The sequence below is a fragment of the Taeniopygia guttata genome, chromosome 24 (genome assembly GCF_048771995.1).
Source record: "Taeniopygia guttata chromosome 24, bTaeGut7.mat, whole genome shotgun sequence".
In the NCBI taxonomy this organism is placed as follows: Eukaryota; Metazoa; Chordata; class Aves; order Passeriformes; family Estrildidae; genus Taeniopygia; species Taeniopygia guttata.
In genome coordinates, this window is record NC_133049.1 from 6,714,592 (window position 1) to 6,727,971 (window position 13,380).

At 52.3% G+C, this 13,380-nt stretch overlaps 1 protein-coding gene across 2 annotated transcripts in view; it reads left to right on the top strand.

The window, feature by feature from the left end:
* Positions 1–8,640, top strand: part of DSCAML1 (DS cell adhesion molecule like 1) — a 95,074-nt gene extending 86,434 nt beyond the window's left edge. Inside the window, exons 25-33 of one of the 2 annotated variants that reach the window (XM_030290889.4) lie at positions 1,560–1,748; positions 1,824–2,111; positions 2,194–2,349; positions 2,469–2,499; positions 2,827–2,945; positions 3,076–3,228; positions 3,428–3,622; positions 4,304–4,615; positions 7,768–8,640. In XM_030290889.4, coding sequence (XP_030146749.4) covers positions 1,560–1,748; positions 1,824–2,111; positions 2,194–2,349; positions 2,469–2,499; positions 2,827–2,945; positions 3,076–3,228; positions 3,428–3,622; positions 4,304–4,615; positions 7,768–8,222 — 1,898 coding nt within the window. In that variant the 3' untranslated portion in view covers positions 8,223–8,640. Of the gene's footprint in view, positions 1–1,559; positions 2,112–2,193; positions 2,350–2,468; positions 2,500–2,826; positions 2,946–3,075; positions 3,229–3,427; positions 3,623–4,303; positions 4,616–7,767 lie in introns of both variants that reach the window. The other variant, XM_072918264.1, reaches the window with a different exon arrangement.
* Positions 8,641–13,380: the final 4,740 nt, after the last annotated feature.

Here is a 13,380-nt window from a genome sequence, read left to right on the forward strand (position 1 = left end):
CTGATTCATCTCATGAATTATAGGTTGAAACAGCTGCGTGCGGAGGGGGGAGTGGGGAGCGAGGAAGGAGACCTCGCTTACAATTAATTAAAAGCATGAAAGTAATTACAAGCAAATCTCCCCAGCCAGCAGCCTTTCACTCCAGCGGACTCTGTTGATAAATTTGGTTATAATTGGATTAGAAATATTAAAAACACACCGCAGGTACAAAATAAATAAATAAGCAGTGGCAGGCACCAGGGTGGGTGGTGTGGGGGTGTCAGGGCTGGTGTGGACACGGCTGGGAATCACACACCCATGGCTTTGGGAAGTTCCTGGAATCACCATCCACAGGGAATCCTTGGTGGTGGGAAGGTGTGAGCAGTGTCCCCACTGCTCTGCCCGAGCTGGAGCTGGGTGTTCACAGAGCTCCTTCACATGAACCCTCTGGCATTGCCACAGTGGTACCTGGGTGGCGTTGGCACCGGGGCCATCCTGCCAGCCCTGCCTCGTGCAGCTCGTTATGTACACAGCAAGGCAGGAAGCCTACTCTTCCCTGCTATTTTTATTTGAGAATTGGCTAAATATCCTCCAGAAATAGCCAAACCTACCAATGCACCGGGAAAGTTTGGCCAGCATGGCCAGGGCAGCAGGGATGTGCTGTCCCGAGATGCCCCGATGCCCTTGGGGCTGTCCCTGTGTCCCTGTGCTCCCCGGGAAGCCCAGAGCAGCCGTCTCCAGGTGCTCTGTTGATGGCAGCGTAACAGGTTTGCTCATCTAGGACACAGTGTGCTTCCTAATACTCTTCATCACGGGAGAGGAGGCGGTCTGCAATGACAGGAGCAACTTCCCTGCAGCCTCCCGAGGGAGCTGCTTAATTCCGGCTTTCCCTTTATAGCCTCGCACCACTCAATCACAGCGTGCATTCCCGTGTGGAAATGAGCAGTGGGGCCATCCCGGGCATGCTGGTGTGGCCAGGGGTGCTGGTAGAGCTCTCAGGAGGTTCTGAGTGTGCCCACACTTCTCTTGTCCATGGCTCCTGCCTGGCTCTGTGTGGTGGGCACAGCAGGCAGCTTCCACCACTGCTCGTGAGCGCAGAGTAGTGCAGGAATTGGTGTGATGGGTGCTCTGGCCCTGCAAGGCTGTGCTGGATGTGGGCACAGGCTTTGTGCCACCATGTAGTTTTCCCCCCTCCATGCAGCCCCCCGAAGAATCCGACTAGCTCAGAGATAAGGGGCTGTGGGGGGAGGAATACCAGGAGAGGGATAAATATTCAAAAGAGGCTCTTACCCCAGGGTGTTGGTTGGTACAGCTCTCTTTATTCTGTGGTGTCCATGGAGAGCGGGGCAAGAGAGAAAGAACAGGAAATCTCAGGGGTCTATATAGGTTTTGGACAGGGTGGGCTCTCCTGGCTCTCCGCCAACCCTGTTGGGGCAGGAAGGAGGATCCAGGGGTTATCTTGATCAGAGTCACAGGGTCCCGGGGAAAGGGGGGCACAGGGTGCCCATGAGCTCACTGTAACACCACAGCCCCTTCCCCTCGCGTGTTGCCCAGAGGTGACCCCCTCCTTGCTCCCACAGGCTTCGTGCTCCAGTACTCGGTGGACAACAGCGAGGAGTGGAAGGACGTGTTCATCAGCTCCTCCGAGCGCTCCTTCAAGCTGGAGAGCCTCAAGTGTGGCACCTGGTACAAGGTGAAGCTGGCGGCCAAGAACAGCGTCGGCGCCGGCCGCATCAGCGAGATCATCGAGGCCAAGACCCACGGCAGAGGTGAGCCTGGCCTGTGGCGTCCCTGCCCCACCAGAGGGTCCCCTCCCCACCCTCCTGACGGCTCCTCTCCCGCAGAGCCCTCCTTCAGCAAGGACCAGCACCTCTTCACCCACATCAACTCCACGCACGCCAGGCTGAACCTGCAGGGCTGGAGCAGCGGGGGCTGCCCCATCACGGCCATCGTGCTGGAGTACCGGCCCAAGGGCAACTGGGTGTGGCAGAGCCTGCGCACCAACAGCTCCAGCGAGGTGTTCCTGACCGAGCTGCGGGAGGCCACCTGGTACGAGCTGCGCATGAAGGCCTGCAACAGCGCCGGCTGCGGCAACGAGACCACGCAGTTCGCCACGCTGGACTACGACGGCAGTGAGTGGGGCACGGGCTGGGGGAAGCGCCACCAGAACGGGGGGTCCCGGCATGCTGAGTGCCCACCCATGCTCTGCCCTAGGCACCATCCCCCCGATTAAGTCTGCCCAAGGGGAGGGTGATGACGTGAAGAAGCTCTTCACCATCGCCTGCCCCGTGATCCTGGCCACGCTGGGAGTGGCCCTGCTCTTCATCATCCGCAAGAAGAGGAAGGAGAAGCGGCTGAAGAGGCTTCGAGGTGAGACGGGATTAAGAGGCACAGCACTGGGGACCCCAGATTGTGTTCCTGGGCTGCCTCATTGTGTCATAAAGTGCTCCCTTGCAAAAAACTTCTTGGTTTTTGTGTCTCCTGCGCAGATGCAAAGAGTTTGGCAGAAATGCTGATCAGGTGAGTCTTGCGTCTGCCTGTGGCTGGGGCTGGGTGGAGAGGCAGGGAATAGGTGGTGCTGGGGGTGGTCGTGGCTGCTTTTAAGGTACAGCCCTCACTCGGTTTCAGACCTGCTCACACTCACACCTGTGAAGATTGTGGCAGTGACTCTGTGGCACAGCAGCCCAGTGCTGCTGGCTGCTCCTGCCTGCCCGAGGGTCCCAGCACGCCTGGGCAGAGCTGAGCTCCGGGTGGGCAGGCTGGTGGCAATCCCCAGCCCGTGCCAGGCTGGAGCCGCCGGGGCTCTGTCCGGTAATGGGCGGGTCTGCATCCCCTCTCACCTCACAGCAAGAATAACCGCAGCTTTGACACGCCGGTGAAGGGGCCCCCACAGGGTCCCCGCCTGCACATCGACATCCCGCGGGTGCAGCTCCTCATCGAGGACAAGGAGGGCATCAAGCAGCTGGGTAAGCACAGGCAAAGCTCCCATCCCCTGCTGCCCCAGAGCGCTGGAGTCCCACGGATGGACTGAGTGTGGGCCAGCAGGTGCCTACAGTGCCTGGTCAGAGGGGTCTGAGCTCCAGCTCTCTCCCACAGGGGATGACAAAGCCACGATCCCGGTGACCGACACGGAGTTCAGCCAGGCGGTGAACCCCCAGAGCTTCTGCACGGGCGTCTCTCTGCATCACCCAGCCCTGATCCAGAACACGGGGCCCCTCATCGACATGTCCGACATCCGCCCCGGCACCAGTGAGTGCGTGGGGCTGGGCTGGCTGCGCTGGGGGTTGTACACATGGGGCAGGTGTGGGGAACTCTCCTCCAGCACTGCCTGTGCCCAAAAGCAGCTGCTGGGAAGGAAGAAGGGGTAGGCTGTGCTCCAGGGAGACAGGACAGCATCCTGGCTGTGATGGGAGGGACCCAGCGTGACTCTGGCGCCTTTGTGCCGTAGACCCCGTGTCGAGGAAGAGCGTGAAGTCTGCTCACAGCACCCGCAACCGGTACTCCAGCCAGTGGACACTCACCAAGTGCCAGGCGTCCACCCCCGCGCGGACCCTCACCTCGGACTGGCGGACCGTGGGCTCCCAGCACGGCATCACGGTCACCGAGAGTGACAGCTACAGCGCCAGCCTCTCACAGGACACAGGTGTGCAGGGCCACCGCTGCTGGCAGCGATCTGCTGCCCTGGGGCTCGCAGAGACCCCAAACTGTGAGTTCAGGGTTCAGTGGGATTGTGGAACCAGGACTTGGTGGCTCTGAGCAGCCAGGCCAATGCCCAGCTATGGGGACAGATAGAATTATCAAAAAACAAAGTGTTTTGGGTTGGAAGGGACCTTATTGCTCATCTTGTTCCACCCTCCTGATGCTGTTGAGCCAGGGACAGGCAAAATTACTGTCACGATTTCAGAAGGCGAAATGAGCATTTATTTAAAAGCACTTCTCTCTTTTATAGAGAACATCGTGACCATTAATTCCATTGGTCTTAGAGTAAAAACATTTCACCTGATTGGTACACTGGACTTAGGTCAGTGTGGTAGAACATATCTATAAACCATATGAACGGAAAGTAAGATAATAGATTGTTTATATTCTTATTGGGCTTTTTCCCAGGCTTAGCCTGGCAGAAATCTTTCACTTTTTCTCTCTGACTGAGCTGAGAATATCCACACCCTTCCACTAGTCCAGGTTCTGTATGTCCCATCCAACCTGGCCTTGAAGGTGGCCAGGTGTATCCCAGCAGGGACAGCCTGGACCTTCCCGTGACATGGAAAAAGGCTTCCCAGGCCAGGGAGAGCTGGCAGGTAGGTGACACGTCCTCTCCCCACAGACAAGGGGCGGAACAGCATGGTGTCCACGGAGAGCGCCTCGTCCACCTACGAGGAGCTGGCGCGCGCCTACGAGCACGCCAAGCTGGAGGAGCAGCTGCAGCACGCCAAGTTCGAGATCACCGAGTGCTTCATCTCCGACAGCTCCTCGGACCAGATGACCACGGGCACCACGGACAACGCCGACAGCATGACCTCCATGAGCACCCCGTCCGAGCCCGGCATCTGCCGCTTCACCGCCTCGCCGCCCAAGCCCCAGGACAGCGAGCGGGGCAAGGGCGTGGCCGTGCCCATCCCACACCGCGCCAGCAAGAGTAGGTTCCCATGGGCCCTGTGGGGGTCCTGCCCAGCCTCAGCGCCCCAGAGCTTCCCAAAATCCTTAGGAGGCCTTCCCAGTCCTGTATTCCTCAGCATTCTTGGTATTTCTCCCCGTGCTGTAATGTTCTTTCTCTGTTGATTAATATCTTTCCCCATTTCTTGATATTTCATCCTTTGGCATTCCATCCATTCCTTGGTATTCCAACAAAGCTTCAGTGTTTTTCTGCCCAGTTCCTTGGTATTTCTCCCCATTCTTTAGTGTTCCTTCCCATACCTTTGTATTTCCCCCCCCATATTTTATTGTTCCTTCCCATTTTTCAATATTCCTTTTTATTTGTTAGCATTCCTCACTGTTCTTTCCACATCCTTCGATATTTCCCCATGGTTTTTTTAATTATTCTTTCCCATTTTCAATATCCCTGTCTACTCTTTACTGTTCCCTTCTTATTTATTGGCATCCTTACTGTTCTTTCCTCATTCATTGATATTTTTCATTATTTTTTGTTGCTTTTTTAGTATTCTTTTCCCTTCTTTGGTGTTCCATCCCATTTTTCAGTATCCCTGGCTATTCTTTACTCTTCCTTCCTTTTCCTTAGTATTCATTGCCATTTTTTAATATCCATCAGTATTCCTTGTTATTCCCCCCCATCTTTCAGCACTGCCCCAGATCCTCAGTACCTTCCCCATTTTTTGGCACTCATTTTTAGTATTCCTCAGTGTTTATCAGTATTTTCCCCCTGCTTTAATGTTCATCAGTATTCCTTGATATTCCTCAGTATTTCTTCCCTATCCCTAGTGCTAGAACCCCGACAATTTCTCACCCACATGAATTTTATTACCTCAAAATAGAACAATACTCGGAAGTTAGATTGAAAAAAACATTGGTGGGAATTGATAGTTAATTTATTTACTGATTATATAGCACACAATATAATGGGATCATCTTTCTCCTCAAATTAGACCACATATTTTTATGGCATAGTTTAAGTAGCACAGAGTGTATTAGGTGTAACACTGTTGTAACCTTAAAAAAAAAGGAATTTACAGAACCTATTATAAAGCATACAAGATTTAAGGCAATAGTGCTATAATAACACCAATATAACACCTGTAAGAGACAATATAATAACACTGGGGTTTATATATATATATAAATCTATATTATATAAATGTTTACATATTTAACTATATATTTTTTATATGTTTATATGCAAATATATACATTTATATAAAATATATTTATACATATATTTTTATATTCTTAATATAGAGTTTTATATATGGCTATATAAGTTTCTATATTTTATATAGCAATTTATATATTTCCATATAAAAATTTATGCATTTATATATAGGTTTATGTAAACTTACATGTAAGTTTTAATATATTTATATAGAGATTTATGTATATATCTATATAGAATTATTTTATATTTTATATAGATATTTGAATGTATTTATATAGAGATTTATGTACATTTTTATATAAATAATATGTATTATATATAATACTTATTTTTATAGAAATTATACTTATATTTTTAATGTAAAACTTTATATATATACACATAACCATAACTCCTAAAATACATATAGTCCCATATGGATATGTGCTGTATCCTGTATTAACAGCACAGATCCTGTATTAATTACATTCTCTCCACATCCTGTGAAGAGAGGAACGTGCCCTTACAGAACACACTGCACGATATATACAATTAAAGGAGCAACGCTCTTTGGCTAGAGGTGTTATATATTGCAAATATAAAAGGCAAACTAATAACAGGGGTTTACATCTGTGGACATATAAATCCTTCAATTAAGGCCCTACAGCTGGAGGTGATGCTGTAGAACACAAAGGGAGCAGTGTGATAGAGCAGAAATAAACCCTATAACACCGATAACAGCCAATATAACAACACGGGCTCTTATCCATACACAGACATAAAACCCTTAAATTAAGGCACTAACTATAGATGATGCCATAACACAGCACAGCAGGGTGTGTGGTTTGTGGCAGCCCAGCCTCTCACCTTGGTAGGGTAAAGCTGGGTGTAGGACACACCAACTCCCACTGCTGGCTGCTGGCACAGGGGGACACAGCACAAGGAGCATTTCCCCTGTCCTTTACAGAACAGGATCCGTGCCTGTCCTGTGTCAGAACTTCAGCATCACATTATTACTGTTATAATAGTGTATTTCACTGTACATTCAGTATTACATCACAGTATAACATCGATCACTCTACATTTAGCATTATAATTAACACTATTATATCATGACACATTACAGGACATTGTACAGCACTGAACACTAGAGCTTGGCGCATCCCAGGTGTTGCATTGCATGGAGTGGGACAATTTTGGGATGACAATGTGACACGTTCTTTATAGCACAGCACATTCTCTATGGCCCAGCACGTTCTCCCTCTACAGCCGGGCCTGGTTCCATGTAGCACAACATGTTCTCAGTAGAACACTTTCTCTGTAGCCCAACGCATTCTCTGTAGCACAGGTTCTCCAGAGCACAGGTTCTCTGTAGCCCAAAGTGTTCCCTGTAGCACAAAATGATCTCAACAGAACACATCCTCTGTAGCACAGGTTCTCCACAGCACAGGTTCTCCACAGTCCAACGTGTTCTCAGTAGCACAAAATGTTCTCAACAGAACACATTCTCTGTAGCACAGGTTCTCCGTAGCCTGTGTTCTCTGTAGCACAACACCTTCTCGAAAGAACATGTTCTCCGTAGCACAGGTTCTCCATAGCCCAACTTATTTTCCATAGCCCAACTCATTCTCCATAGCCCAATGTGTTCTCTGTAGCTCATGTTCTCTGTAGCACAGCACATTCTCGATAGAACACATTCTCTGTAGCACAGGTTCTCCATAGCCCAACTCATTCTCCATAGCCTAACTCATTCTCCTTAGGCCAACGTATTCTCCGTTGCCCAGCATGTTCTCCATAGACCAACACGTCCTCGACAGAACACGTTCTCTGTAGCACATGTTCTCTATATGCACAGGTTCTCCATAGCCCAACTCATTCTCCGTAGCCCAACTCATTCTCCGTAGCCCAAAGCCAACACGTCCAGAGGGTGGGGGGCAAGAGGGTCCCTGCAGAGCCTTACCTGCCTCCTCTTCCCTTGGCAGGTGACTACTGCAACCTCCCGCTGTACGTCAAGTCGGAGGCCTTCTTCCGCAAGCCCGACGCGCACGAGCCGTGCCCGGTGGTGCCGCCGCGGGAAGCCTCCATCCGCAACCTGGCCCGGGCGTACCACGCACAGGCCCGGCACATGACGCTGGAGCCCGGCGCCAAGCCCCTGGGGCTGCCTCCCCCGGCCTCCGCCGCAACCACCTTACCTCAGAGGACTCTCCCCATGCCCGGCCCGGCCGGCCCCGCGCCCGCGCCCGCCGCCAGCGCTGCCCCGGCTCCCCCCGTGGCCGCCGAGCCCCCCGTGGCCGCCGCCACCACCGAGGCGCGGGTGCCCACGCACTCCAAAGTGGGGGGCTCCAGGGACTCGCTGCTGGAGATGAGCACGTCGGGGGTAGGCAGGTCTCAAAAACAGGGTGCCGGAGCCTACTCCAAGTCCTACACGCTGGTGTAGGGCCGCCGCCGGATGCTGCTCGTTTCCCCGCGCCGTTTATATTTAATTAACAAACTTGTACATAACGGACTCTTTTGTATAAATGAAGCTATTTTCTTCTTCTCCAAACAGAAAAAGAAACCAGGGCACAAAGAATTTGATGTTACAGATTTAAAAATATAATATATATGTAAACATATATATATATTTCACATCATTTTGAAAGGGGCACAAGGAAAGACTCAGCGACTTTTTTTTTTTTTTTCTCTCTCCCTGATCTTGTCGGTGGTTTTAAAAAAGGAACGTCTCCGAGACATTGCATGCTATTTTACTGTTCTGAAAACAGCAGGAGTTGCTTCAATTTGCAAATGCTTATGTGTTAATACCTTTTTCTATGAAAAAAAACCCAGCGCTGTGTGCAATAAAGGTTATGTTTATACGCGGGGCGTTTGTGAAGTGAGCAGGGAATTAGGCAGAGCAGGGCTGGGGCAGGACAGGGCAGGAGGATGGAGAGGGACAGCCCAGGGCAGGCAAAGTACAGAAATACAAAGGCAAGGCGTTGAATATTAAAGAATAATAAGGCACGTATCCACCTGCAGAGCTGTGGGGCAGGAGGAGGGTCAGAAACGGGAGCAGGGTGCTGGGAATGGTTCCATGGAGCAGGACAGACCAGTCATGAGCAGAGTGTGCCACAGCACTGAGAGCAGTACCTAGTCCAGCTCCAGCCCAGGACAAACCATGGTGCCAGACAGGAATCCTGCTCCAGCTCATCCGGAGGGGCGAACGGCTGCCCAGACCCTCATGAGCCACAGCACAGCTCTGGCAGCTCACGGTAAGTGCAGGGGGGCTCCAGCATCGGATCCAGCATCCAGCGAGGCACAGCAGCTCCTCCAAGCAGGGTCTTGTTCCCTGGGATGAGTCCCAGCCCCAGCTGGGAGCAGGAGGAGGAGCACAGCTGTCCTTGGTCACGCTGGAGCGCGTGGTGGTGGGTCCAGCACGGCCTGGAGCCCGGGGAATCCAGCACAGAGCCCTGGCCCGCGCTGCCTCTGCCTCCCTGGGTCCTGGTGGATGTGGCTCAGGGCAGCACAGCACTGCACAGGTGCCCCAGGATGGGGCAGCACAGAGAACCACGGTGGGACCTAGCACCACCTCACCCCGTCATTTGTTCTTACTTTTCACCATCAGCTACACCAATATCAGACCAAAGAAATGCTGATGCTACTTCCCCCCTTTCATACAAAGTTGTGAAAACAAGAGAACTTGAAACCCTAGTGCTGCCAGCCCTCCTTAGCTGCTCCAAAGGCAAAAAAACAGCTCAGGCCATTATTAACTCTTGTTCTAGTTACCCAAAGTAGAACTTCCCCTTTCTGAGGAGGTTCTGGTGTTGTCTGAGGTGTAATTAACTACATGCACTTTCATTTCCTTTTTTCCTCTAATTTATGAGCTCAGGTTTTGGTGGGTTTTTTTATTACTTTCCCATCCATGCTTGCTACCAACTGGTTCCAGCTCTTCCCTTACAAACAGATCCATTTCCTATTTTAGCCCACAGCAGTTGAGTATCTATGCACAGATTTGTACCATTCTCTCTTTTATTTTTTCTTTACTCTTGACAGGGTTTAATTCATCAACTATAATCAAGCACTGCAGAGGTCATTTTTTCAACCTCTCTCCTTGATTTCTTTTTTTTTTTTTTTTTAATTGGAGTACCCAAATTAAAATGACATGCAAATACAGTGATGTTACTGCAGCTTCCACGTGCAGCTCTGCAGTGCCCTTCCCAGCCTGCTGGCACACTGGCCACAGATCCTCCTTTGCCATCTGCTCCTTCCTAACTAAGGTAACTCCTGGAATCCTGCAGAGTAGGAAGCGCCTTGGCCAGAGCCTGGCAGCTGTTCACCTCTGGTGCTTGAGAAACAAGCTGCTAAGACAATTTCTTGTGCCCATTTTTTATCATTTTTGGTCATTATTCAGGTACTGCTCAGAGCCAGCTGCTGTCAAGGCAGATCCCGTGTGGGGAGGGGCACCCTACCCAGCCAGGCTGATGGGGAGGCATCAGAGCACATAACATTTATAAACCATTACATAACACAGGTTTTAGAGAAAACCAAGTGCCAAGCCCTTAAACCAGGGTCACAGCCAGGCAGCACCTCCAAAATACCAAGCCAGGCTTAGAATAGAAATAGAAGGGGAAAATAAAATTAAAAATAGATGAGGCAAGAAAAGGCAAGCGTGTTCAGCTGTGAGAGTAAGCAGATTAGCAAGATAAAAAGAGGAACGGATTAACAGAGATTAATACAACTTTATTGGAATTGGCTAGTAGAGATTTCCTTCTACATCTCAGCAAGGATTCCCCCCTTCCCTTCCCTTCCCCAGCAGGCACAGCCCTGGCCCTGCACGGTTTAGCACAGCACGAGTTTCCAGCAGTCCCCCGTGAGCCCCCACCACCCCCTGCTCTCAGGGAGCCCCTGCCCTTCACCACAGCAGGATGGGAAGGAGAACAGCCCACCCAGGCCATGCCAACAGCCGAGAAGAAGCCATCAAGCTCAGGAATGCACCAGAGGGGCAGGCCAGGGGCTGGGTGGGCTCCGAGCCCAACACCAGCATTGCCGTGTCTCAGGAAGGAAAGCAGGGTCACCCCAAGGGAGGACAGAGTCCCACCCAGTGCCTGCTCTGGAACCAGGGCACCCCAGCCAGCTCTCCCCAAGGAAAGCTCCAGCTCCCAGCTCACCTCCTGCCCCCTCGCAGCCTGCAGCAGGTTCCCTTGGCAGTGTCCCCCTCCAGGCTGGCCCCAGACACCGTGCTGGCCACTCTGCTGGCCACACAGAGCAGGGCACGAAGGCAACTGTTCCACCCAGCTCCAGAGGCAGAGTGGAGGAGGTGGAGGCACAGGGGAGGGTTCTTGGGGTGCAACAAACCCCAGCTGGGCAGTGACCAGCCTGCACAGGACCCCCTCCCACCCATGCAGCTGATGGGGCTCACAGCATCACTCAGGGGCAGGCCAAGGCTCCCAAAGGTGCTGTGCTCTGTCCCCAGCAGCCCCTCAGCAGCAGCTGTGGCCTGGCCCATGAAGTGATGCTGTCTGGGGAAGGACTGAGCAGGACAGAGAACTCCCTGTGAGCACCAACACAAGGGCAGAGATCCTACACCTGCACCAGGAGCTACGTATCGGGGGCAGGCTCACAGTCACCACGGCCCCAAATGTCTCTGGGGCACAGAACAGACAAACAGGAGGGATGGTGCAGGCCACAGGTGGCTGCTGTGGCTACTTCTTCTCCTGCTTCTGCTGCTGGTACCTCCTGAAGTGGGTCTGGATGGTGATGGCTGCCCTCTCAGATGGGTCAGTGACCTTGCTCTCCTTGCTGCCATCAGGGCTCACGTCACCTGGGGAGCAAACAGAGCATCACAGCAAGCACAGACAGTGCCAGCAGCCCTGAGCAGGCTCCCGTGGGGTCAGTGGCCTCCCCATTCCTCAGACAGGACAGAGCTGTCCTCGCTGCAGAGCTCACAGCACGAAACCACAGCTCTGCCAGCTCACAGGGACATCTCCAGGGCAGAAGGAGCAGGGAACAGGAGGCAAAGCAAAGCCCAGCCGCCCAGCCTCCCTGGCAGTGCTAAGCCCTCTATTTACACAGCTCCGCTCCCCGAAGGCCGCAGCTTCGCCACGTTTAATCACCACGTATGATGCTCACTTACTTTCGCAGGCACAAATAAGATTAGGAAAAAGCCCGGCCCCGCGCAGCAATAAAGCTCTCACGCTGACAAATGGGCGCCCTCCCCGCTCCCGCTTAATGTGGCATTAGGGAAGTATTGTGAAATTCAACAGGAACTGCATCAAAGGCACTCAGCAGTGCTCCTCTAAGCCAGTGTGTCACTGCTAAGCACCCCCCGAGCAGCCATCAGGAATCCTGGGGCCAGATGCTGCTGAATAAACTCAGCGCTGCCACCTGAACCCATTTCCCTTCACTGCCTAAAAGGAGCTGCGGAGTACAAGGGTAAATAAAAGGAGGGAGTGGGGTCCCCCCTGCCCTGCCAGCTGTGAACCTGCCCAAGGGCAGAGCTGAGGACAGGCACCGCTGGGTGAGCTCAGCCCCAGACCTGCAGCCCTTTGGAGTGAAACCAGAGCTCCTGGGCCACGAGGAGGGATGGCACCCCCAGCCCCGAGAATAGAACTGCACAAATCCTCTTTGCTGAGCGCTGCAGAGCTTTGAGACAAGAGCAAAGGCAGGAGGGGGGGATGCCAGGGGGCTTGCCCAGAACAAGGAGAAGGAGGCTGTTCTGTGGGACAGCATGACCCCACTGAGTCAGTGGGGCAGGCTTCCAGGGAAAGGGGAGCAGGGTCTGCACAGACACAGGTGAGGGGTTCTATGTTCAGCCTTGCAGCACTGGCACCTTCACTGGCTGATGCTACACACATTAACAACTATCTCATCATCAAATACCCCTCAGTAATGTCACAGACAGATTTGTGGAAGGAGAAAGAGGCCAAGAAGGAAGCAGGTACTGCAATGCCTGTTCTGCTGCATCCAGTCCCAGCCATGAGTTCCACCCATTACTTGTGTTAACTGTTCCTGTCCCTCTGCCTGTTCCACACTCACCTTTCTCTCCAGAAAGAGAGTAGATGCTGTTGTGTCGGGAGTTCCTGCCTCTCTAGAAAGGCAGAGAAATAAAATAAAAGTTAGTTCTATCCCAGGCAGAGGCAGTGAGGACAGTCCCTTCAGGCCAGCCAGGAACCCCCCTTCCACTCTCCATTCCCTTTAGGAAACTGGAACCTGCTTACTGTTGTTCCCTTAAAGAGTACTGATGAATTAATCTGCATTTATGGAAAGACCTCCAAGGAGAGGCAGGAAATAGCTTTGCATCCAAACTCAGAGCTGTGAGATGCTCCAGTCTGTGGATGGATGTTGGCACAGCCTATCCTCACTGGATCTGCATTTCAAACCAGCAAGGAGACAGCCCCTGCACCATGAACCTGCAGCTCCTGGGCTGCCAGGTCTTCCAGGGGATATTTCCATTTCTGAAAATAAGCTTGAATTTGTCTGCAATCACCACTCCAACATTTTCCAGCTTATCCTGCCCTCTTGGCATCCCATTTCCCCCTTGCCTACACCTCCAGGCTGCCTGGCTCACAACTGCCCCTGCAGCAGCACTGCCATCCCCTGAGCTGGCTGCCCTGGCAGTG